The 26,699-nt window shown below is 41.0% G+C and overlaps 1 protein-coding gene across 1 annotated transcript in view; it reads right to left on the bottom strand.

Moving 5' to 3' along the window:
* Positions 1-26,699, bottom strand: part of LOC144070844 (unconventional myosin-IXAa-like) — a 70,584-nt gene that overhangs the window by 16,673 nt on the left and 27,212 nt on the right. The window contains exons 3-25 of the mRNA XM_077595309.1: positions 22,858-22,952; positions 22,659-22,721; positions 20,885-20,984; positions 17,101-17,201; positions 16,553-16,679; positions 14,791-14,880; positions 10,357-10,473; positions 9,369-9,503; positions 8,182-8,303; positions 7,958-8,099; positions 6,776-6,971; positions 5,809-5,928; positions 5,642-5,717; positions 5,370-5,516; positions 4,685-4,724; positions 4,458-4,580; positions 4,165-4,245; positions 3,974-4,084; positions 3,047-3,169; positions 2,823-2,972; positions 2,448-2,749; positions 408-1,472; positions 218-287 (exon numbers count right to left, since the gene is read on the bottom strand). Coding sequence (XP_077451435.1) covers positions 218-287; positions 408-1,472; positions 2,448-2,749; positions 2,823-2,972; positions 3,047-3,169; positions 3,974-4,084; positions 4,165-4,245; positions 4,458-4,580; positions 4,685-4,724; positions 5,370-5,516; positions 5,642-5,717; positions 5,809-5,928; positions 6,776-6,971; positions 7,958-8,099; positions 8,182-8,303; positions 9,369-9,503; positions 10,357-10,473; positions 14,791-14,880; positions 16,553-16,679; positions 17,101-17,201; positions 20,885-20,984; positions 22,659-22,721; positions 22,858-22,952 — 3,696 coding nt within the window. The remainder of the gene's footprint in view (positions 1-217; positions 288-407; positions 1,473-2,447; positions 2,750-2,822; positions 2,973-3,046; positions 3,170-3,973; positions 4,085-4,164; positions 4,246-4,457; positions 4,581-4,684; positions 4,725-5,369; positions 5,517-5,641; positions 5,718-5,808; positions 5,929-6,775; positions 6,972-7,957; positions 8,100-8,181; positions 8,304-9,368; positions 9,504-10,356; positions 10,474-14,790; positions 14,881-16,552; positions 16,680-17,100; positions 17,202-20,884; positions 20,985-22,658; positions 22,722-22,857; positions 22,953-26,699) is intronic.

Here is a 26,699-nt window from a genome sequence, read left to right on the forward strand (position 1 = left end):
TGAGGCTAAGGCTAAGTTGGCGATTAGCATTAGGAGTGAGACTAAGGCTAAGTTGGCTACTAATTGAAATTTAAACTTAATGGAACTCCTTTAATCATGTTCCCAATATTAATGTAACATAAGTTCCTTAAGATAAGTTAAGAATTTGAGAACCATCACTGGTATATGCGTAAATGCAGTGTGTGGAATCCGAATGTTTGGATGAGCTTGGTTCTACCTCTCTGGTTCTGGAATCATCTCTGAACATGGAGAAGGACCTTTCTTGATTGACCAAATCCTTGTCGGACCTGTAAAAATTGTTTATGTGATTAAATCCAATCTGGGATTGAGCACGCGATAACATGGCGTGACGTCCCCGGTGGGGAAAAACTCCATCGTGAGCAAATCTGGAAGTGCTTTGGACTTACTTGGAAAAAGGCAGCTTACGCCTCGGCGGCGAGAAGACCGCGTTGGAGGGCTTTTCCGTCATGTTGACGATCACGGTCTGGGCGGAGCTCTTCTTCTGAGCTTTGGGTGGTTTAGTGTCGAGGACTGGGCTGGGAGCGGCCATTTTGTCCTCCTGGAGAGTTTGGTGAACCAGGAGAACGCCGGTTTTGGGCTCCAAGGTGATCTTAATGTCCATTTCCGAAGAGCAAAGTGGAGGAACTTCCGGACTTGCTGCGTGAGTCGATGACTCTTCCTCAGAGGTCGTTCGTGGGGTCCTTTCTTTCGGTGGTTCCATCGTGGGCCCCATCTCTAGACCTGATACGTGGTCTTGCTGGGAATTTGCTGTTCTTTCTGGAGATTGGGCCAACGGGGCACCTTCTTCCAGAGGACTTTCCTTTTGCATGCTGATTAAGACCACGACGGGCTTTCGAGAGGTCGAGTCCCTTCGCTCGTCGTGAGATTTGCCGGGGCTTTGGCATTTCGGCTCTCGCACGGGGCTTGGGTCAGAAGCGATGTAAAATGTCGCCCTTGAAATCTCAGTCCTCAACGGAGACTCGGTCCCAGGTTTTTCGTTGTGGTTGGAATCTCTCGGAGGCTCTTCGGCGTAGCCGTCTGGAATTGTCCGTTGCAGAGGGGTCGTGGATTGCGACCCGAAACCTTCGGAACCGTTGGTCTCCATGTCCTCGACCGCGAGTATCTCAAAGTTGTCAATAGACTGGACGGGTGAAGGTTTGCGAGGGTCCTCCGATGGACAGGCGCTGATTTCTGGTCCGGTTTCTCCTGGAAGTGGCGCACTGACGCTCCCACTGCGGACCTTGAGAAGCTCCAAACTGAACTGAGCTTGCTCCAGTTCTCTCATCCGCCTGCTCTGCCGCTTGGATCTGGTCTTGTGGCTGGCCTCGTCGGCACTGCGACTTCTATCCGAGTCTCTCTCGGAGAGCGTCGAGTCTTCCGGTGGTTCTTCGGCGAGGACGCCTTCCTGTTCCGACGAGGTGACGTCTTCATTGGGTTCTTGAACGATGGACGTCTGCTTGAGCTCTCGGAACCTGAAGATTTGAAAAAGGCGGGATTGATTCTAGCTTCTATTTACTCATAGTAAACACGGGTTCAAACTTTATTACTGGAGAAAACATTTGAGCGAGCCGCCCTAGCTCTACTAACCGGGTTGACCCGAGACGGAAACTACCAAAAGTGCAGTTCAGCCAAATTGTATTGACTAGTTCTGGAAATAGCCTGTCTGAAAAAAGGCCGTTCTAAACCAGCACCACTGTGTGACCTTGACTACAGTTCCTGTGAATGATGAGTCGGCAAAATGTCAGATGACAGGAAGAACAGATGGGTTTTTTGCCTGTGTTCTTGAAATGTCAGGAACGCAATTAATCACACATTGTCTATGGAGACTTCTGTATGATTTAAGGGCTGACTTGGAGTCAGTCTCAAGAAGGGGGCGGGGGGGGGGCGTGCCATTCTATTCCTGTCAATAAATTTCAGGGCTGAATGTTACCTATTTCATACCTGTCAATTGCTCTGCTTATTCATGATTGCAATTCCCCTTATTAAGTGATAAAAAATATATTTTTTATCCAAGGTGGACGACTTTCTAACGCGCTATATTGGCGATATTGGCATTTTCCTCTGCTACCAGTGACCGAGATAATCCGGATTAGAGGGTAAAACGAGATCGGTTTTACAAAAAAAAAAAAAACATACTTAAAAAAAAAACCCATACAAAAGTTGTTATATGGCGTACACAATTTGAAATGATCAAAAAAAAAAATATAAAAAAAATAAAAATAAAAACGTATAAATTGACAGATATGCTATTGCATGAACTATATTGCAAATGCATGCAATATATGCCAATAAATTTTAGTACACGGTCATAATTGTAGTACTCCCTGTATAGGAAACAATGTGTTCCTTCAACGTAGGCCCCCATTTTTTCCCGATTCAAGTAAACACGGCACAGTTCAATCTCGATCTCGTTTCCATCGCACACACACACTGCCAACTTTCCGTACCTCTGCCGGGCCAGGAATCCCCTTCCCCTGGCTTGCAGCTGCACCACGACGGCGTACGTCTCACGGTAGCGTCTCCTCTGTACGAATCCCCTCCAGACCGTCTGCACCGCCACGGCCGCCGCGTTCCTCCGCCGTCGGCGGACCCTCCAGCTTCTCTGGATGGCCACCGCCGAGTGGCGCCACCGCAGGAACGTCCGGCGCTGCCTGCAGCACCTCCAGGCCGCTTGAATGCAAACGACCGCTCGCTCCCGCATTTCCAGATGGGCGGCGGATTCTCGGAGGAGGCGCTTACGCCACCATCGCTGCCGAACGGACGGAGAAAATGAGACGGGAGGCGAAGAGGAAGGCTAACTTCGCTAACAAGAAAATGTTCACCTGGATGACAAGCGTGCCGAGTCTCATTCTAACAAAGTTTTTCCTTTCCAGGACCGCCCGGAAGCGACGTTGCAGCGTGACGATGCGGCGCAGAACTTCCCGGTGGAGGAGCGTCTGGAGACGTTGACGCTCGGTCTCGCGTAGGAACACCTAAAAAGTGGAAAATTGGATTGCAATCATCTCGCGACAAGAGGACGCAAAACGGAGTTTGGGGGCTTAGCTACCGTTGTGTTGCCCACTTGGTAGCCGGCGGGCATGGAGTGGACTTGCCGGAAGAACTCTCTGATGCCCGACTTTGTGGCGCTGGTGCCTCGAGGCAGCAGCACATGAAAGTGACGAACAAAATCCTGGGGGAAAAAAATGTTAAAAAACTCTTTAGCACTGAATTTTCAGTCTTAGCACGTGAGGCGCACCATCACCAATTTTTACACACTAATTAAATATTAGAATGGTCTAAACGAGTATTCAAAACACAAATGATAAAGACAAACACAACTCATAACTATTGAAATTGCACAATAAGAATCATTTTTGTAACGGTTTGCCTCGGCATAGTTGAAACTGATGACGTAATGCAAGGATCCGGCAGAGGGCGTATGACACTGGAAAAGAGTAGTCATAGTATATATAGTATAGTATAGTATATATATCTTAGTATACATGTACATCTATGTGTATGTATGCATATGTATATGTATTTATATATATATATATATATATATATATATATATATATATATATATATATATATATTTCAGCAACACGCTTATTTATTGATTAATTTATTTATTACCTATTTATTTATATTTATTTATTTACTAATTTATTGCCTATTTATTTATATATTTACTAATTTATTACCTATTTATTTATGTCTAAAATGTCTTTTCCTGTGTCTGTATTCTCACCCTCTCGCTACTTTGACAATGAAATTTCCCAAATACGGGATGAATAAAGTTATCTAATCTAATCTAAGACTTGTTGTCTTTATCGTACGACGAGTCAGAATAGAAAATTGAAAGGTGAAGAAAAAAACAACAACTGATAAAAACATTTCTGGGAAAGCACAGCTAAAACGCTAGCTGCCACAGCAACAAAACTAAACGGGTGATACGTATTTTTTGTACTCCGTGAGGTGATTGAATTTTACCTGAAAAGTGTACTTGATGCTGTAACCCGACTGGCGGATACGGACCGTTTCCAACATGCCCGTGTAGCGCAGCTGTCGGAGCACTAAACTGTCGTTAAAACGTAAAGGTAGCTAAAGAAAGAGAGAAAATATGTCTTAATTTGACTTTAAGAGAAATGCAATAACACAACAGTCATGTCTTTTGTTTTTACCTTTTCAGCATTAGAGCGGATACACTTGACAAAGTACGGCTCTGATTGGTTGAGAGTCTCCATTAGTTTATTGAGGGAAGCCTGCACACAAAAACGCAGTGAAACGAATGAGAGAATTTACATATAAAGTACACCTCTACTTACGAAATGTACAAGTTACGAAAAAAGTCTTGGAACCAATGAATTTTGTAAGTAGAGGTACGACTGTATTGCATGGATTAAAAAAAACGCCCTGCTTTTAATTGGTAGTATGTCAATTCCACCAAACGACGTTAGGGGGCGTGAGTAGTGACCTGGAACTGAGCGCTGATGCTCGGTGGCTTCTTCTTCTTGTGCAGGTGAAGCAGCGACTTGGTGATGCGGTCGTGGAGCGTCACGCTGCTCAGGTGGCGGAGCGATTTCACGTCGAGCAAATGCTACCGATTGCAAAGATGAACATAGATTAGATCAATAGCGGGTATTAATAATAATAACAACAATATATATGTAAAAAGGGAAGCCAGGTGTTGAGGCGTCCTACCTTGGGGAGGCTGGGTTTGGCTTTGGAGTTTTTGTTTCTCCTAGAAACAGATGTTAGATGTTAATTGCAGTCAGCAATTTGACAAAACTTTTTTTACACTCAGCCCTTTTTTGTTAGCTATCTATCAAAACCAGTAAATATTCTTCTATTATGTTTCTTTTTTAGATAAACAATACAACAAATGCTCTACTTATTTGAGATTAAAAAAAAACAATCCAACAAATAATACTGTACTTATTTAATTAATTTAAAAGAACAAAGATTCACTTTTTAACAAAAAATATTTTAAAATGTTATTTGCTAATAATGTTATTTTACTTGTTACCTATCAACTTTAGAGTGTTATTGGCAGCCATAACATGTAGGTGTATTGTTTTATATTATAATGTACCATCTATATATTAATGTTTCTTTTCAGCAAAATTATTTAATTACTTAAAAAACATTTCAATAGTAGTAAATATTTTTTTAAAAATGTAGTAATTAATAATAATATGTAAATATTCGAAATATATATTTTTTAAAGACGTAAAACTACGACTGTAATAATTAGAGAGGAAGAAAAAAGACAAATTCAAATAAGGCTTAAATTCCAGACAGTGCAGTCCCGACTTCCAACAGCAGATGGAGCCAGGACATTGCGCATAATCTTTCTGAAAGCAAAACAGAGGGTCGCGGTTCTCACAGTAGAATTCCCTGAGCTCGTTCCAGGAGTTTGCTGTTGGACGAGTTGACGAAGATGCCGTCCTCTCCCAAGGTCGTCGGGCTCCCCGCCGAAGACGGGCGTCCCGATCTCGGCCCGCGACCGTTGCAGCCCACGCCGAAACCGTCCCTGCGGGAAGGAAAAAAAAGAGACGGGAAAAATACCGGCGCCGCGGCAAAACGCGAGAACGCCGCGCGTCGACAGCGGCGAACTTTGAGATTTACAAGTCAAGCGATGGACGAGCGAGGACTCACCAGCTGGCTTTCTCGTTCAGGGTGTTGGCTCCCTGAAGATCTGACAGCGGAGCGCGAGGATTCTTTCTGCTGATGCCTGCATGCCACGGAAAGAGAAAAGAACATGAAATATTGGGAGCGGCCATTATTAAAAAATGGTCCACGTAACGAAGGTGCTATGGACTTACTGTATTTCTCGTCTTTGCACCTTTGAAGGATCTCCAGGCTCCTCTGGTGAACCGGGTGATGGAGAAAACTGAAACTGTCCACCGTTTTGACCGCTACACAGGGGATGGTGGCGTCGTGAGCTGGCGGCGAGAGGGATTTATTTTCACAATCACGTGAAAGAAGACAATAACCCGAACCCAAGGGTGTCAGACTCGGGTTGGTTCGCGAGCCGCATTAACGTCAACTCGATTTCATGTGGGCCGGACCATTTTAGATATAATATCTTGATTCTTTTTTTTATAAATGGATTAAAAGAACTGGATTAAAAGCCCTGAATATTCCGTTTTTTATAGATCTAAAACAATGTTTATTTTAGCTTTTTTATATATATTTTTAGATTTTACAAAATGATTTTAGAAATAAAAACACCGAAAAAATGGATAAAAAAATTACAATTATTGATTTAAAAGGGGGGAAAAAATCAGGAAATGTAATATACATCTCTACTCTTCATTTTAATTTGATCCTAAAACAGAAAGTCGGCACTCATGATTTACTTTCCCGGGCCACTGAAAATGATGCGGCGGGCCAGATTTGGCCCCCGGGCCGCCACTTTGACACATGTGCCCTAACCCATTATTATAAATATTTATAAATTCGGTATGGCACTCAAATCGAGAAGTACTAAGCAATAACGAGCCCGTCAGAGGTCGACCAATATGAAATTTTCTAAGACTTGAAAGCTGTTTAAAAAAAAAAAAAAGATAATCTGCCGACTCGTTGGCCGCCATTGACGTCAATAGACGTCCAATCATTTTAACTGCAAGGGGCTGGAAGCGACTGAATGATGGAATTGGATGTTTATTGCCGTCAGTTGCTGTTTTCAATCTCAATTTCCCTCTGACTAACTACCACAACACATATCCTGTGAATGAGCTAAGCTAATGCTAACCTGTCCCTGAAAGGCTTAATTAAGACTCATCTCACCTGTCTTCTTTTGCGTGTGCCTGCGCCCAGCTTCCCTGAAAGCCACCAGGGCCCTGAAGTAGGCGCGTAACACGGCCCAGCGGAACGTAGCCACGGGGTCGATTCCCATCAGGCCGCAGATGAAAGCATTCTTGCTGCTCTTTAGCAAAGCCACCACGTCGGGACGCATGTGGTCCGTGTTCTTCTCTCGGAAGTCCTGAACACAGAGACGTCGGCAATTGGGACCCCCGCCACGTCGACGTTTAGACGGAAATATTTCATATACAATGATCACTGATACGTGGGTCGGGAAATGCTTCGGCGGTATTCGACAATACAACAAATGCATTAAAAAACAAGGCCTTTTCTAGGTAAACAGTAAACATGCAATCCATTCTTCAAACGGGTCCTCCCACTTTTTTGATTGGACGTTTATGACTGTCAATGGCAGCCCATGAGTTGATATGGGGGCATTTCTGGGTCACTTAACGGTTGATTCTGGGGAATTTACAGGTCAATTCCTATTGATTTTGGGGTACTGAACAGGGAAGTTATCTGAAAATGTCTTAAAATGAATTGGAAGTGACTTAAACGAAACTGAAAACGACTTATAAATGCCGCAAAAACGAACAGGAAGTGACCCGTGATCATAAATCTGACATTTTGAGACACTTCAAGTCATTTCATTTTCATTTTCAATCAGTTGCTGTTGATATTGAGGAATTCCATGACCTTTTCCTGTTTATTTGGGGACATTTAGGTTTGATTTTGGGTTTTCTCGGGGAAAATTTGGGTAGCAACCGCTTGGTTGCTTTTCTTTAAACAGTGAAACCTTTTTCAAACAATATATCTAGTCTTGGCAGGAAGCACTTGGGCTGCAAATAATTGCCAAGAATCGCCGCCGTTTGGATATATTGTCACTAGCCCGCACGGAATTAGCGACCGCTACGGATTGGTAATATCCAAAACGCTCGAGCGCTTCCAGCACATGTGCTTCTGATCACGGCGCAGCTGGGAGGCCAGCGGTAGAATTCGATTTAGCAGGGGGAGGAAAACCCATAAAGTAGGTCGACGGAATGACGGTGTTTAAAAAAGGTTTGGATGGAAGAATCCATTTTTTTTATGGGCACCCGCTGACAGTGATAGAGGTCCAATCAGTTTTGAGTGGGCAGGATGGCCGTTAAGGATTTCCATTTTGCTCACCTTAACGCCATACTTGACTTTCCCGGCGTAGTGTCTGATGATAAAGGCGGGTTCCATGACGGCGGGGAACTCAATGTAGCTGTTTCCCTCATGCTGCCGCTTGAACTTGTCCAGCAAGGTCTGGTTGGACGCCTGAGGGAAGCTGAAGGCAAAACAATATCAGAGAAGGCCGCTTCCCAGACATCCGGCCGGCGGCGTCCGGCGGGGGGGGGGGGGGGCCTCACTTGCACTCCTCGTCCAGCAGGTGGAAGAGCGCCGTGGGTTTTTTGCTGATGAGGTTGATGCAGCTGCTGTTGTCGATGTAGTCGATGGTGTGCCAGCTGATGCCTTCGCTTCGGTACTCCTCCTGCAAAAAAAATACCATTACAGTCATACCTCTACTTACGAATGCCTTTCAGGACAAAAGTTTCTAGTTTTTATATGCAAATGAGTGACTCGAGATACGAACAAGATCCAAGTCACGAAAGCACCCAAAAAATAAATGCATTTCCTTGTTATTTCATTTTGAATTCCCCTTATTAAGCAATTAAAAACCATACAAATGCAACATGGCGCATATTTTCACACACACACACAGAGCACACGTAAAAGTCTAAAATGTACTACAAAGTGGACGGCTTTTGGTCCTGGTAGAAATGGCTGTTGTCCGCCATCTGGCGGGCAAACACGGGCATTACATCTATAACGGCCACGGAGGGAGATATTTCAGCTGTGCAGGGCACATTTTCCATATGCTTTATTTATTTTAAGACATTAATAAATCATTTCCTTATCATTTTCTCTCATTTTGGTGTGTTTGCTTATATCTTTCACACAAAATTGGGACACTTTGACAAATTTAAAAGGGTTAAGTTGGTAGTTGTGTGAGGACCGTGGAACGAATGAGAGAAATACACCTCTACTTATGAAATTTTCAAGTTATGAAAAAAATAATTTCTTCAGTAGAGTTACGACTGTACCATTTTTTAAAAACTGCATATTAGTCGTATTTGAAAATGTGAGAAGACTAAAAACCACAAATTAGTCAGTAACTAACTTTATCACCTTCATTATTTACTCTTACAGCGTGCAGCTAGCTAGCTAAGCTAAGCTATTTAAGAACAGCTATGTGTTATCAGCACATCACCCACTAAATGTGTATGCACTTTTGTTATTTTAACTTGTCCCATTTTGCCCCTCAAATGTGCAGTTAGCTAACAAAGCTAAGCTATTTACAAAACAGCAGGGTGTTATCACCCCATCCTATATAAACTTGAGCATTTTTGTTATTTTAACATGGCCCATTTCAAGGCTTTACAGTTAGCAGTTAGCTAGCTTGAATGAGCACCCTCGAAAGGGCTGAGGCAACAAGATGGCAGATTGGCCTTCTATTTAAAGGTTTAAAAAGGAAAAGAATGTTGCGAGTGCGCACCTGCTCCAGTTTGAAGATGTGTTGGTTGAAGTAATGCTGTAGACGCTCGTTGGCAAAGTTGATGCAGAACTGCTCGAAGCTATTGTTTTCGTAGTCCTCGAATCCAAAGATGTCCAACACGCCGATGGAAAAGATCTGGAGAAAGCAACGCAAATTCCTCACACTCAATCAAATCATCATCACTTTTTTTCTGTTAAATAAAAAAAAGTTAGATGGTTTTTTTTTTTATTGTGGGGACAAAAGCTATTTCACTTTTTTTTTTTAATTAAACAGCAGGAAAAAAAAGTCGAAATCTTTTTGTTTTTTTTCCCTTATAATTGATTATTTTCCGATTTTAAAAATGAAAAAAAAACATGAGTCTCTCATTTCAGTAATGAAAAACATGAAGTTCATTAATCCACATGACTTTACACAAAAAAATGTGTCCTTTAGTATGAGATCTGTGCTAGATAGAAAATAATGAACATTTTAAATGGGAAAAAAAGTATGACTGAAAATATTTTATGTTATTCCAGGCTTCATCCCAATCTCCCTCACAAACAAAAACTGAACCCACATTAAATGCACTTTCTATTTAAGAATTGGAGTCCACTTTAGACCTGATTTTTTTACTGCCTTTTAAACCATTGAGATTCATAGTCTGACTCCTCATTAGTATTCACAGTCTGCAGAAGGCGGGCACTCAGACGCCTTTCAATTAGGGAATGGACTTACAATCAGCTCCTTCATCAAAATGGGAGCGTTTATTTCTCCTAAATAGCGTATGCAATCATTTATCGTATTTGAAAAGTATGAACAATAACCTCCAGTCGCCCCTTCCTGACGTGATGAACGTGACGTCGGCGCCGAGGGAAAACAAAGGGTCGTGCGTGCGTGGGTGTACGCGGGACCGGAGGGGGTAACGTGAGCTCAGAGGGCATTCAACGCCATCTGCCCCAATGTTTCGCATCCACGCTCGACCCTGGCAATGGACGTGTGCGTATCTCACCTTGGAATTGTCCTCAAGGTCCTTGTTGTTGAGCAGAGCGTGATTTGCCCGGAAGACGATCCAGTCGAAGAGAGCGCCGTACAAGGATTTCGCCATGGAGTCCCGGACGGTGCCCGCCTGCGTACAAAAAAAAAATAGGGAAATTCATATCATTAGTCACCATTCGATCCCGATGAATCCCGACAGTTTAAGACTATTATTGTGATTTTTTTGTATGGCACTTTGGGGGGGAAAAAAAATCAAAATGGGCATAAAGTACATTTAAATCTATTTATTTCTGAAACCTCCTTCAAAACTAAATTATGTTCTCATACCTGTCAACCGGTCGTACGGTGTTTGTAAGGTTTTTGGGGGGTTTGTAAGGGGAATCATAATCATTTATAAGGGCAGTTATCGGCAGAGGTTGACAGGTATGTGTTCTATTTTAACAACATATGGCTTTCATTATAACATTTTCCCAGTTTTTAGTGAAGACCCTGCTTTGGTCTTAAAAGCAAGATTCTAAATAATAATAAAAAAAACATCTTAAACTGAGATGCTGCTGCTGTTTGCCAAGGCCAGAAAAGTGATGTATTCATTTAAAAAACAAAAAAAGCAACAACAAAAACTGACTTTTGCATTATTGATTCTTTGTGGTATTTTTAGCCGATGAATCCGTGACGCTGAAGACAAGTTATGCAAGATGGGGATGAATAATTCAAGAAGAAAATTCATAATGCAGTTTAAAAGGGAACTCAGGGGACTGACGGATTGTTGCAAATGTTTTGGTATAGTATTCATCTTCGGTTTATTGCTAGTCTTTTGGATGATAGCAGAATCTTTATTAACTCATTGGTTGACATTGACAGGGACAGACTACAAAACTCTTGTATTTTTTTTTTGGTATTAGTTGGTGGGAAATGCAACGGGTTTCGGTAAACGTGGAAAAAAAGAAGACTAAGAATAAGGGAAAATATAGAGTTCTGGTCTAGAGGATCGATTTTGTATCAAGTTGTCATGAAAGGAGGTGCGTTTGAACGCTTTTAGTTTGACATCTGGATTTGGGCCTGTTGTATTGCCTCATCTCCCTCCAGATTTGAGGACATATGGCACCATTAAAGCTAAGCCTTTTTGATTTATGTGTGTCTTTGAGTCAGGCGGACGACATGTTAAAAAGCACTTGGGGGATAACAAGTTGAACTGGGATTAGGACCTTCCAATGTATGCATGCCATTGTGAATTTCAATTGAATAGAAAGGCCAACCGACAATCACCGTTCTCTCGCCAATCACCGATTTTTGAAAAGCATGACCTGCCAATATTATTTTTTACCTTTTTTTTTTTCATAAACAGCCTGCCCGGATCCATCTCCTTCTATTGTAACATTTTGAAGCAAGACTGTTTTTAACTGTAGATCCACTAATTCCAACAAAAAATATTGACATTTCAAAAAAACTCTAAAATCCAAATGACTAAATTCTCATTCCATTTACCCAAAATTAAAATACAACCTAATTTTACCTTACTAAAAGATAATCATAAATGAAAACTCTTAAATGATATCCGGTTTCCAAGTCCTTACCTTGTTCACATCTTAATCCATTTTAATGGTGGAACCCTTTCAATGCGAGCCAAATGTGAGCTTTCACTAAACAGGTACAAACTGATTGAATTCACTCACAAAGAGAAACTAAAGCCACACAGCAATGTTATGCAACACGAATACAAATTACGGTCAGCAGAAGACCAATTCTATTTTTAGCGAGTGACCAAGCCCACAAAAATCGATGAAATACCCTCGATCGATCCGTGTGCGGTCTATTGGTCGCCGGTCTTTTGGTCGCCGTTTTTTGGTCGCCCTGATCGCGACAACTGGCGACCAAAAGACCGACGACCAAAAGACAGGCGGCAAAACAAGGTAAAACAACACGGTCTACGCATCAAATAAAAGCCAACAATGGCCATGAGCAGTTTCACTGAGCCGATGTGTGAGTGTAGAAGAGTTTGAATGTACATGCGTTGTCCCTTTAAGAAGCTACGTCAGTCAGGGTCTTAACAAGTTCTCCTACAAAAAAACAATAAAAGTCCCGGAAATTTGGAGCTTTTCTTTAGCCTAATAATTACTAGGGCATTAAGTATGACTAAATAGTCATTCGCAGTTTGTATTTAGGGAATTTGAGCAACAATTTAAATGGCAATTATCAATAACCTTCCGGGCGACCAAAAGACCGGCGACCAATCGACCGTGTACCCGATTGATCAGCCAACGGCTCAACGTGTTTGAAAATACTTCCCATCTGAAAATGGGCCTCCACAAAATCCAGCTACGCAACAATCCAAACTAGGATATAAAAAATAAATAAACCTAAACACTGGCTAGTCAACATTATAATCAAAGTGACAAGGGTGCCGCTTGTTTTACAAGAGCTAAATTCTCACCCGCGGCCTTGTGTGGGAAAACAACAAGTATTTAAACGGCGCAGTTGACGTGCCAGCGCCAGATGCTTCTGGCCAAACACGCGGCGCAGTTGTCTCTCGCGCAGCCAACGGAATCCGCCCGGCCTGCCCGGTGAAGTCATGCCGCCATGAAGCTTTATGCCGCGCACGTGCCAGCAAAAATAAACAAATAAATGAAAAGACAGTGAAGCCAATGTTCTTATCTTCAGCTGGTCGCTAGTAGTCAAAGGAGCGGACTTATCTCTCAACTTTAAACGCTCTAAAACCAACACACCACAAGGGTTGTAGGCCAACAAACGCTCATCTCGGTTGCCGTGGACGTCGATAGTGGAAACGTATGAACCCAAGCCAATGAGAAGAATACATAATTAGCATTAAAGAAGCATTATTAACACATGACGACAAGGAAGAAGGGGTTTAACTATCACAAATGATTTGTGTACAGTAATACTGGATCGCTAACAATAATACAAACATGAAAGGGGGGGTGGAGTCAGAATTGTAGAATATTTTGCTAGCCACTAAGAGGCAGTGTCTACCTTCGGGAGTTAAATAATAGTGCAGAGAGGGCTTTAAAAGTCCAAATAATAGTAAATACACACCTTAAAAGCACTGTTCCAACATGGCGATTATTCACCAATGGCGGCGGGTCATGGAACATATTATCTGCGATAAATGAGGGATTACTGCAATGGTATTGGATTGGTTTTCTTTTGTGTTTACTTACGTCTTGTTGGTTTTGTCCGATTTTGAATTTGGAGTGTAACAGCATCTTGTCTTTTTCATTTATTTTAAACTTTTGATTGATGAAGTGTTTGATGTAAATTTAGACTTTAGTGGTGAAATCATTCAACGCAACTTGGTTATAACGCCAGGAATTGCGAAGTACTGGAAGGAGTTTTTTTTAATAATCAAAAAATAGTCACTTATCCTAAAAAAAAGGTTAGAGAACTTAAAACGTTTTTTAAAAAAAAATCTTACATTAGTGGGTCTAATTGACTTTTTACAGCGTCGAATCTGCTTTGTCCAACCCCCCTTTTTGAGAACGACCAAGGTAGGACCCTGGGTGAACTCCCATGATGCAACTGCGGGTCAGGGTTCACTGCGTTAAGATTGAGATGAGGTGCAAGCGCCGACCAGAGGAAATGATGTGTGCTTTGTGGGGGTCGTCGAGTCGGACCAGCGCGAGTCGCGTCGCGCTTCCTAAGATGTACTATTTCATCCAGAATTGTCACGTGAAATTGGACACGTCGTCGCTTGACGATAGCAATCTGCCAATAAAGTCAAGGGACAGTCAGAGTTGAAGGCTGCGCCATATTCCAGTGGAGGGAGGCTGCACATTCCTCAGACGAGAGCGGACTGCAAAGATGGAGGAGGGGAAGCTCGTGAGCAACTATTGTGAGTGCCGAGATCAGATGTGACGTGTGGGTGTTTGGTCTGTCCGCCAAGTGTTTGCGTGTAGTATTTCCTTCCCGGACAAAAAGCCCCGCGGCCGCCAGCAGGAAGCCGGGTGCCAAATTAAATTCCACGCGGTCGTCGAGTACTTTTGGGTGAACCCGTGGCAAGTGGGCCCGGCCGGTATCACGCAGTTTACGGGCGCTTGGCATGACAGGAAACGGGAAGTTGCACTGGGGAAGTCGAAGAGTTTGCACGGTGGCGGTTGAGGCCGTATTGAAAAACTCCCTCGGAGCAGTTTGAGGAAGCGCGGCGTTACGCCGAAGGCTTTATCCCACAAAACGACTTGTGATTGGGCCACCGCGCCAAAATGCGACACGCCATGGAGTCTCTTTAGATTACGATCAAGATTGGTCAATGGAGATCATATGACTGGCCTAATACACGCTAACAAAATTCAAACGCAGTACGTGGCGGCCCAAATTTGGTCCATTAGACCCTTTTTTGGGAGAAAACCAAGTAGTAGGAAGTAAACATTTTCATTGTGACTCTTGACACAAAAAAATAGCTTCAAAATAAAATTGTAAGGAAGATATGTATGACCTCTGCAAGTTTGTAGGGCACGACAAGCCTTTCCCCAACGGTCACGGTCTTCCTGGTGGTCAGTGCCTCTAGCAGCATCTCCTCTTTCACCTACAGGGGGCGACAAAATCAAGATGTAGACATGTTAGTTTGTAAAAGATGATTTACTTTTCAATCATCGGCTGCCATTGTTAAAAATAGAATTATTTTAATTTTAGGACGAATGCGAATGTTTATGTTTCTGTGCCAATTTCCAAAGTACGACTTAGAAAATACATTTTAAAAATTGTGTCTTTTTTATTAACGTCCATGGAGGTTTTTTTTATTTTATTTTTTATTTTTTTGCTATGAGCCACAGTTACTCATCCATAACCAAGCAAGGAAACTACTTCCTGCCTTGAGACTCAAGTATTCCTGGCGCGCGCCCACTTAACCCGCAGACCAAACTTGGCGGTGGACCAGCCGAGGATGACGAGGCGGCGGTACCAGAAACAGATGTCAGACCCATCCAGCGGGATTAGCAGACCGGGACGAATAGTGCGACCCAAACGTGGGTGTGCGAGGGCCGGGGAATTATCAGACTTCATTTCACACTGTGGGCTAATCCCTGCGCAAGGAGCAGAGACCACTCTGGATGCGGCGAGGCAATTGGTTGATATTCGCGTGCGTTAGTTGCTTGGTAATACAGATCACGGCGCTAATCCCTTAATAAACACACGCTTGTCAAAACTGATCCAAGGTCAGCGGTGGTGATGTATGACAAGCGCATCCGATTAGCATTTTGCTATTCTATTCTTATTCATTATGAAGTGTAGTTGTCAGACGACTGCTAATACGACAATGCAATGCCATGTAATCAATCCGGTCACAAAGGTTTTAAGGAAAGCGTATTTAAAGATGTGTGCATTTTTAAAAAGGATCATTTTAATAGTTTTATCATTTTACGGTTCTAATTGAATACTTTAGGCAGGGATGTCCAACTGTCACGGGCTATGTCATCGTTATGCTTCCGTTCGGTACTTGGACGGCAAAATAATCGATTCTTGAATTGACAGCATTTTTTTTTTTAGATTTATAAACATTGAAATGTGTCCAGATCCTGTTTTTTGACCGTCTTAAAAGAAAATATTCTCTTGTATTTTTGTGTTACCTCTACTTACAAATGCTTCTACATACAAAATATTAAGGTTACGGAACAGTCTCTGTGGGAAAAAAATTCTCTCACGATACAATTTTGTGAAATTTCAAACATCACTGAAACATAAAAACATATTTTTTAAGGAGTTGCTTTCTCATTGGCTCCCAAAATTTCAACAACCTCCTATTGGCTAGAACAAGGGTGTCAGACCCGGGTTGGTTCGCGAGCCGCTTTAACGTCAACTCAATTTCACGTGGGCTGGACCATTTTAGATATAATATTTAGATTTTTTTTTTTAAATAAATGGATTAAATGAACTGGATTAAATGGCCTGAATATTCTGTTTTTTATAGATCTAAAACAATGTTTATTTTAGATTTTTTTTTACATATTTTTAGATTTTACAAAATGATTTTCGAACTAAAAACACAGAAAAAATGGATTAAAAAATGACAATTATTGATTTAAAAGGGGGGAAAAATCAGGATATTTAATATACATCTATACTCTTCGTTTTAATTTGATCCTAAAACAGAAAGTCATCACTCATGATTTACTTTCCCGGGCCGCACAAAATGATGCGGCGGGCCAGATTTGGCCCCCGGGCCGCCACTTTGACACCTGTGGGCTAGAACAAGCACTCACCGCCAGCAGCTCCGAGACAATGGGAAGAACTTCTGGATTGCAGATATCAATGGAGTCATCCCTGTACGTCTTCTTCTTATAGCGGATGTTGCCCAGGTGCAAAATGGCCGACAGCAGCGAGAAAATCCTGGCGGGGAAAAGTTAGCCATATTAAAACGCATTTATATTTAGGTGACTCCATCTATAGGTAAATTTGAAAAATGTAACACGGTGGAGTCAGTGGTTAGCGCGTCGGCCTCGCAGCTCTGGGGTCCTGGGTTCAAGACTAACTGAATTAAAAAAAATTGTGGGCTCTTTTCATAATTTGCTGTGGGCCAATAAAAAAAATGCGTAGTGGGCCACAGTTTGGACAGCGTGGCTATAAGGCATAAACATGAAGATTGTTTTCCGACGGCGTACTGTCATCGTAGCCGTTACCACTTTATGCTGAGCTCGTAATACGTTACCACAAAAATCTTTTGGAGGCTAAACATCTGCAGCTTCCTCTGGCACCCCCAGCACACAATAATGTTGCGGTTTGCTAGCGACATATTTCATCAGCGTCTTACCGTTTGCGCGTTGGGGGGAGAAAGCCCACCATTTCCATGGCTAGCTGCAGACGTTCAAAGTCGTGTTTGAGGTCTTCGCCCTCCACGCTGAAGCAGTCCTGCTGATGGAACAAACACATGCCAGAAAGAATATCTGTCAGATGAACGATTGCTGTCGACGGTGATAGCCGACCTAAAAAAAATTGAAAAGGACTGCAATAATGTCACTTTCCATGTCGAAAACGATTGCAAATCACAATTGGACATTATTTTACTGCCCGTGTTAAACTTTGGGAGTTAAATAATACGACATGAAATAGGGGAAAAGAGGCAAATCACAATTGGAGATCATTTCACAGGCCAATAAAGGGAAGTGTCTACCTTTGGGAGTTAAATAATAGAACAGAAAGGGTTTGAAAAGTCCAAATAATATTAAAAAGATGCCATAAAAACACTGTCTCTACATTGCGGCAGTTCTTGGAACCTTATTAACTGCGATAAACGAGGTATTAGTGGACACAAAGTGTTGTTTAGAGCAAGCAGATGAAAGTCATGTTCAAATTTCCTTCTTTTCTGCATGGCCACTTTCCAAATGGAAGGCTAAAGCTAGGCGCCAAACTACACAAGACGATACGTTCCCATTCATGTTTGTTTGCCAATATTTTGGTCAAAGCAACCATCGGGCAAACAAAGTTTTGTCGAGCGAGCGCGTAATTAAGAAACGCTTTCTTTTTTTTTTTGACTTGTTTGAAACAAAGACTTCTTTCAGTCTGGGTTTTGCTGACAATGCAATGATGCATTTGCTAGTTATTAGCTGGGAGTCAGTTTCCACCAAAGAGTGCCATTTAACTCTTAATAGATTAATGTGATGCTAACCACTATAGTCCCTTTTTTTCCCCCCTCCTTTCATTTTTAGAGTACAGTAATCCCTCGATTATCGCGGTTAATGTAGACCAGACAAACGAAAAACTGCAAAGCAGGATCACCTCGATTTAAAATAAAATAATAATAATAATTTATTTTATTTTGTATTTTTTTTTACTTCAGTGCTGAGTCCTAGTAGCATTTTCACATTTTATGAACTTACCAAAAAAAAATAATTAATAAATAACCGCAATATTCTACTGTATAGAATTTTTTATGCCTTTTTATTATGTGTGCAATTCAAGGTGAAGCTTTAACCCTATAATGACAATAAAGGCATTCAATTCAATTTGGAATAAACATAGAAACAAAAATGTTTTTTTTTTAATTTAGTAGCATTTACTGCCATCCTTTCCTGTCCAATCTAATTCTGAAAATATCAATAAACAGTGAAAAACAATTCTTTAAAAAAAATGCCATACATTCAATTTAAAGAAGACCAATTCAAATAAGTAGGGTTTGTGTATATTTTGCTAAAAAAATCTGAATCTACTGTACTTTTCCCAGCGAGACTACTTAGTGGAAACTTCATCGTGACTTACGCTCTAATTAAAGCAGCCACTTGACAACAACGCTAAAAAAAAGAATAAAATAAAAATAACACATAGCACACTGCCTAGACATTCCACTCAAGCCGACAGCAAAGACAACCAAACGTAAATAGTACGGACAGCCAACCAATGTTTGCTCTTTTTGATGAGCGCTTGCTGTGTGTATGGCGCGGGGCAATGACATCATCTCTCTGGACTGCGGGGTCACGACCTGTGAGGTCTTCGTTTGACCCCAAACATGGACGGATAATTGAAAGTGAGCCCTAGCACTGAAACTACAAAATGTCATTTGTTCGCATTGGGGAAAAAAAAAACTATACAAATCTAATATAGTATAAACATGGATCCAAGAGCAAACATTGAAGCATAATGGAAGGATTTGGGCAAAAAAATTGGAGCAAACACTAGGAGTAGGGTTCAGGACAGATCCTTAAATAAAACAATCGTCCTAAATTTCACTAAATGCAACCCGAGTGGAGTTTTGAAGCAAAATGTCCTGAACCTTCCCCTTTAAGACGGCAACTAATGGTAATTGAATCAGCAACCTAATAACAGAGCACTTCAAGTTTGATTTAAGTGGAAAAAAAAAATAACCACTTGGATTTTCCATTTAAAGTGGCATTATTAACAATGACATCATGTTTCGGGCCAAATTAGCTCATCATCCTCTGATGTTGAAATAATGAAGGATGGTATTAAATGATTAAAACATTTCTTGAAGTGGCTGCAGCATATAAAAGCGCGAGCAGGTGGGATGGGCGGGGCCAGCACACCCACAGCCGCGTGCACGCACGACCATTTCGGTGTTCTATACTGACCAGCTTGCTCTCATAGTAATTTTCCCACTGGAGTTTTTGCGATTTCTTGGTCATCTGCAAGTGAGGCACACGTCAGTGCGTTAGCTTTGTTTCGACATCACGCAATCAAAGCTGGGTCATTTAAGTCATTGGTCAAAATTTGAAAAAATATGAGCTTAATCTTGGGGCCTTGAATCAAACTTATGCATTTGGAAGCTGATAGCTAGCTAGCTAGCTAGCTAGACTAGTTTGGCAGATTTTGAAGTGTTCCTTAAAATGCGGTTTGTTACACTACAGGTGATGTCAACTGTAAAGCTAAACACAAAAAGAAAATTGTTGGTTTTGTGCACCAATTTACAATATAAATTTTGTTTTTGCCACGCTAGCTTCATGCTAATATGAAATAAAAAGGGGCTAATGAAGTGGCAATAAAAATTCCCATCCCCTTTAAGTGGATATTACACACAAGTACCTTATAATAATAACAATAATATACATTTAATTTTTACTTTTTATTACTTTTTTTTTTCAAGGTGAGGTCAATTGTACACTAAATTGAAAAAACACATTTCTTATTTCGCCAGCTAGCTTAATGCTAATATGTACACAATGGAAGTAGCCATTCAAGTATTAACAAAAATTAGCACGACATTGCAAAGAAAATTCCCACATAAACATATTATTAACATTCATCAAAAACGAATATTTACTTTTATTTATTTTTACTTAGTCTTATTTATTTTTAAAACATTTAGTTTATTGAATTTGTACATTAAGTTGGCTTTGCTATAGTGATTTTGTCCGAGGCAGAATACTCCGAACAGCTTTAATTTAATTTTGCATTTCCATGAATGAATTTTCTAAATCTAAAAATGCACCATAATATTATCCACCTTTCGTAATGCATTTTTTGGCTAGTGCAACTTATACTCAAATGCGTTTTACAGTCGAAAAAATACAGACTGTCCACTATGTGCAACTCACTGAGTCAACTCACCAGACAGGCAACGTATTTTATGTAATGAAGTAAAAATATACCTAAATACATATTTGGGTTGGAAACCTGAGACAGATGGACTGCGAGGGAATCACACCAACAATCTGGCACCCAAATCTAGGAGGAACAAGCTAAATATGGCGTGTTTGAAACAAGCGGCCGGCGGCACGCGAGCTCAGTTATTCCGTTACCTTGGAAACAGTAGTGAATAGTAACAAGATTGGCTGAGGAGGATGGAGAAATTGATACTTTTTGGGGGCGGAAACGCTGCGTGCGGCCACGTCCAATTGGAATACGGCGTGGCCGACTGGAGGCTTTAGAATGATTTTGCGGACGCAATCGACTGCGTTCCAGTTGATAAATACATAAATCTGGGATGGATGTGCTGAGTAAGACAGGAAGGAAGGAAGGAAATAGTGATGAACTCATTGGCTGTCATTGACGGGGATGGAGTTCATTTGCCACTCCCCCATCTATTATGGATTGGACATCTATCCCCGTCAATGGCAGCCAATGAGTTCATGACATAGACTGACCTGGTTGAGGTAGTGGTATTCCTCGGGTTTGAGCAGGTGGAAGGACTCCCTTTCTTCTTCGCTGGCTCCGGCCAGAAGGTAGTAAAAGACGTGGTAGTTCCTAAACACAAAAGAAACTCATTTTAAGTTACTAAATAGGTTTTTTATCCGTTAGCTGGTTATTGCAAAATTATTTTCTCACTCCTGTGACCTTTGACCTTTCATCATGTAAACATATCCCCCAAGTTTAAATCTAATGATTTTTTTTCGATCTTGCGTTTTTGGACCTCAAACATACTTCTGAATTTGTGACCTTTGACCTCACCATCCCAAAATATCATAACCTCTTGCGATTAATATTACAAACATCCTGAAAAATTGATATCAAAGATAGTCAGCTATATTTCAGACAAAGACTGTCTGCTTTGACCCAAAAATAATTGTAAAATTATTATATTATTATTTATCTAATTAATAAAGAAACGTAAACAAAATCTGTAATGTAACTATCACTATATTCCAGTTTAGTATAATTTTTCCATCTGTACTTTTAAAAATATTTATTCTGTCAATTTTCAAACTTTACTATCATCTACTTTTTCACTAATTCGAAGAAATTTTTTTCTCGACTTTTCTCCGTGTTTTATCATTGCTTGAATTTCCATTTCGCATTTGAAAATTGCTTTTATCAGTGAAAAACACACAAATACATGCAGTATTTTTCCTGATCATATTTTGACACGACTGCCAATTATTCTTCCCACCAAAAAAAATCGATATAAGAGCAAAAAGTAGCTTAGTTTCTTGCCTGCAGGCGGGCAAGAGATCCAATGGCCCATGTGGAGGAAATGGATTTCTTTTCAAGATTGAGTTTCTTTTTCAAAGAAATTCAGAGCTGACATTTCATCTCCGACACACCAAAGCGGACGGCTCGGATTTCCTCTTGGCGTGATTTATGAATGCAGCATATCTTCTTATGAATTTCAAGAGTTGAAACAAAAATGTGGCCTTCAAAGAATGAAAATGAAGCCAACTTTGAATTTTTTTAATGCTGCATTCAAAATACTAAAAGAAATCTGCGGCAAATTTGGACAAAACTGCGAAATACACAGTAATCACGTCGTTGGTTGCCATTGACGGCGAAAGACGTCCAATTCATTAAGACGTCTAATGCAATGAGTTTAGATCACATGTGTCAAAGTGGCGGCCCGGGGGCCAAATCTGGCCCGCCGCATCATTTTGTGTGGCCCGGGAAAGTAAATCATGAGTGCCGACTTTCTGTTTTAGGATCAAATTAAAATGGAGAATAGATGTATATTAAGTTCCCGATTTTTCCCCCTTTTAAATCAATAATTGTAATTTTTTAATCCATTTTTTCTGTGTTTTTAGTTCAAAAATCATTTTATAAAAGCTAAAAATATATTTTTAAAAAAGCTAAAATAAACAGTTTTAGATCTATAAAAAAAACTGAATATTCAGGGATTTTAATCCAGTTCTTTTAATCCATTTATTTAAAAAAATAATCTAAATATATCTAAAATGGTCCGGCCCAGATGAAATCAAGTTGACGTTAATGTGGCCCGCAAACCAACCTGAGTCTTACACCCTTGCCTTAAAGTGACTGAAAAAAGTTATGTGGACTAGAGTTAATTTTTTTTACAACAAAACAAAATGGCATCACAATTGGAACCTTTTTGGACTGACGAAGAAACCGAATTTTACCCTCTTCCACTTGGACGTCTAATGCCGTCAATGACACAGTGAGTCAAATCCTCAACGGATCGTTCACTCTTACCTTTCATTGTGCTCCTGGTAGACGAGCCGCGACTTTTCTAGCAAGTACTTTTCCACGTAGGCCCTGAAAAAACATTGTCTTGCGTTATGGCATTGTCACCTTTGTCACCTTGCAGTTTCGTGCATGTTGTCTTTTTATGCGCGTATAAGCCCAACCAATGCGGCTTATATGCGAGTAATTACGGAATTTCTTGTCTTACCCTCTGACGGTGCCACTGGCTTGGTAGTTGACTTGGATGAACTTGCCAAAGCGGCTGGAGTTGTTGTTGTGCGCCGTCTTGGCGTTCCCGAAGGCCTGCAGCGAGAGAAGAAGAAGAACGCCACCATCAATGTGTGAAATTTAACAAGCAGGCCTTTCATTTCATTTGTTTTTATGACGCTGTCACCCGAATTGCGAATACCAAAAGGAAGGAAGACTTTTTTTTTTTGGCTTATAGCAATGAGGTCACGTGGTCATGGGTTCACAACGAACCCGCCACTATTCATGAAAGCTTCTCGCACAGAAACGCACACATCCGTCATTAGGGGCCTCAAGAGGGTGCATGCAGGTTCTCATTAGGGGTGCGTTGGGGGGCCCTCACCGGGAGATTAAAGAAGGAGATGACAGGACAGGGGAGATGACAAGAGACAGGAGGAGGAAGAACCAATAGGGCCGCCAGGCACACAACGGCGAGGTGAGAAGAGTGCCGAGAGGATTGATGTTACTCGAGATGAGACAAGAGGAAGGAAAAATAAAAGAGTGAAGATGATGAAGAGCACATGCGTGGTGGAAAGGAACCACAGACATTGTTGATTTATTCCTTTTTGGGGGGTTTTTTTAGGGCAAAGTACTATTTTTGGTCAGTTGGGGGGGGAAAAAACTCGGCAAAATCTGAACTTTTGGTATACAGCAGGGGTGTCAGACTCGGCGGACCGCGTTAACGTCAACTCGATTTCACGTGGGCCATTTTAGATATAATATTTAGATTTTATTTATAAATGATTAAAGGAACTGGATTAAAAGCCCTGAATATTCAGTTTTTAATAGATCTAAAACCATGTTTATTTTAGCTTTTTTTTTTAAATATATTTTTAGATTTTACAAAATGATTTTTGAACTAAAAACACAGAAAAATGGATTAAAAATGACAATTATTGATTTAAAAGGGGGAAAATCAGGAAATTTAATATACATCTCTACTCTTCATTTTAATTTGATCCTAAAACAGAAAGTCAGCACTCATGATTTACTTTCCCGGGCCACACAAAATGATGCGGCGGGCCAGATTTGGCCCCCAGGCCGCCACTTTGACACGTGGTATACAGGTTTGGCCTACATTTCCCAAAATGCAATGTCCCCATAGGTCAACGGCAGGTTTAAAGTACATGCAAGTACCCATGTCGGGGGTATAAGTACACAAAAGTAAACGTGATAGGGGTACAGATACACTTACGTGGGCTACAAGTACATACGTGTACACGTAGTTATAGTACAAGTACACGTACTTGCCCTAATTTGTTGTCAGTTTCCCAGTCAAGATGGATCTATCACACTGAATGGCAGTCAGTGAAAAAAAATGACGGCCCTTTAAATGGTTAAAACCAAAGCAATAAAACAGATTTTATAATATCATAAATTACGCACGCACATGACAGCTAATAATGTACGCTGGTGCCTGCGCTGCTTTCTATGAACGGTCTGCGTGAGATTAATGAGCGGGCTCGCAAACTGGAGCTGATTTAGAGGGGAAACGCTGCTTTGTGGTCAACTCCTGCTGTGAGCGCCACGCGGGAAAAAATGGGGGGATTACGACGTGCGCACGTGGCGCTGTGGTCATGTGAGGTGAGGTGAGGTGAGGAGGGAAAGAAAAAGAAAAGCCAACATGTTTGAGACCAAAAAAAAAAAAACAGGCACACTGGAAAACTGAAATTGACATAACCATGTACACGGAGCAACCACAAGTCACTCAATTGCTTAGGTCAACTTCCTGTTGCTTTTGAGTCACTTCCTGTTCATTTGGGATATATAATGACCCAGAAAAGCCCCCAAATTAATTCATCGTGTGCCCAATTTGATTGTATCTTAGATTTTACCTTGCCAGGATGTGACGTTTTATATTTTTATATTACTTATTTATGTTTTTTTAACTGGGAAAACGCACTGTGGAGTAGCACCACCAATTTCGTTATACGCAGCTGTGTATGATGACAATAAAGGCTTTTGATTTGATTGATTTGAAACTGCGAGCGAACAAACGTTACATATATGTATTTTTTGGGGGGGGAGAGCTACGTGAATTATGGCATTATTTTTTTTCCGTATAGATATCAAGTTGAACATTTTAGTATCGTGACAACAGCAGTTAAAACCCTGTGTCCATCCATGCTAATGTTCAGCCCAGCACTAGCTAAGAAGCGACATTATGCTAATATAGCTTCCCCCGGGTATTTACACGGCGTCATAATTACATGAAGCTAAGCGGAAACAAGCAATGTAGCTATTTCCGCAACAGGATTTAGTTTGTTAGGCAGAAAGCACGTGTGGAGGGGGCTACCCGCTTAATTAGCATGTCAGGGTCTTCCTGTTAGCAGGGGGTAAAAATCATCTCAAATAGCCAAAAAAACTCTATTAGCTTCTTCTAGCAGCGTTTTCCCACGAGCTAGCGAAAACCTTTTGGTGACCTACATTCGGAAACACCAGTGGAAGCGTGCCAAATAGGCCACGGTTAGCTTAGCATGTCGGTTTCATTCATTTGGTTCATATGAGTGAATCATTTCACTAGTTATTAAGGATGCTAGCTTTATTATGTAGCTCCTCGGGATATACTGAATGTTTGCTATCCAATACTCAGCTGGAGAAATATTTGTAGTATTATGAACTAATGTTGCTAAATTGTAAGAATTATTTTGTTAGATAAGCTATTGCCAGAGTAAATTAATAAAGCATGTTTGAGTTGGATGTGGTTGCTAATTAGCATGGAAATACAATCGTCAATGGGGGAGGTCAAATTAGCTCACAGTGGGTAAACAGATACATTTATGCTAATTTAAAAACATTTACTTAAGTTCCTCATAGTTTACATAATTTAGACGCTGAAGAACTCGCAAAAATATGAAGATGATCCAACTTGGGAATAAAATACAAGCCGAGGAAATGAGCTCATTAAATGTTTGGTTATCCCCTGAATCAAACCCAATAGGCACAAATTCAAATATAACTGCACTTCCTTTCTTCCAAACCACTCCTTACTTTTTCCCCACTTTAAAAAAAATGTCAGCCTGCCTTTGACCTGCTTTACTGGCTGAACATTCAGTGCCGTCGTTAAACACTTTCTCGCAAACCGTTCGGCTAATTTTTCCTCCGCCGATTAAAAGCCGGGCGGTCGTTCGATCCTTTACGTTAGAAATCAAAGCTTCGTTTTCGGTTGACGTCGTTAGCTCGCCATTCCAGAAAAAAAAAGTCTGTCAAAGTTAGGTGTGCATCGGTTTGGAATGGAAGAACTCGAGCCCAACGTGGGAAAGGAATGGTGGAAAAAGAAGAAGGCAATAAACTTAAAAATAAATAAATGGTCATCAAGCTGCACCGCACCCTTAAAAAGTGTGATTCACTGTCTTTCTTTACAACTGGCAAAGGCAACCACCACTTTTACAACGTGACACGTTTGTCCGTCTTTTACAAAAAAAAATGACTGATTCCCGAGTGTTAGTCCAATTGACGGCGATAGACGTCCAATCCATTTGAACTGAGAGGGTTGGCAGAACACAATGAAGTGTGGCTCAGTATTTCACGAGAATTAAATAAAAAAAATATTTGGGTGGGAAACAATAAGTCTATGAACAACTACGTATTGTGCGGACTATAAGTCGCACCTGAATTTAAGTTGGCTACCATTGACAGCGCTAGGCGTCCAATCCAATTGAACTGAGAGGGACGGCAGAACAGAATGAATCACAAGTGTGGCTCATTGTTTCACTAGAATTAAATAAAAAAATGATTTCAGTGGGAAACAATAAGTCTATGAACAACTACGTATTGTGCGGACTATAAGTGGCACCTGAATTT

The sequence above is a fragment of the Stigmatopora argus genome, chromosome 3, assembly GCF_051989625.1.
Source record: "Stigmatopora argus isolate UIUO_Sarg chromosome 3, RoL_Sarg_1.0, whole genome shotgun sequence".
Lineage (NCBI taxonomy): Eukaryota > Metazoa > Chordata > Actinopteri > Syngnathiformes > Syngnathidae > Stigmatopora > Stigmatopora argus.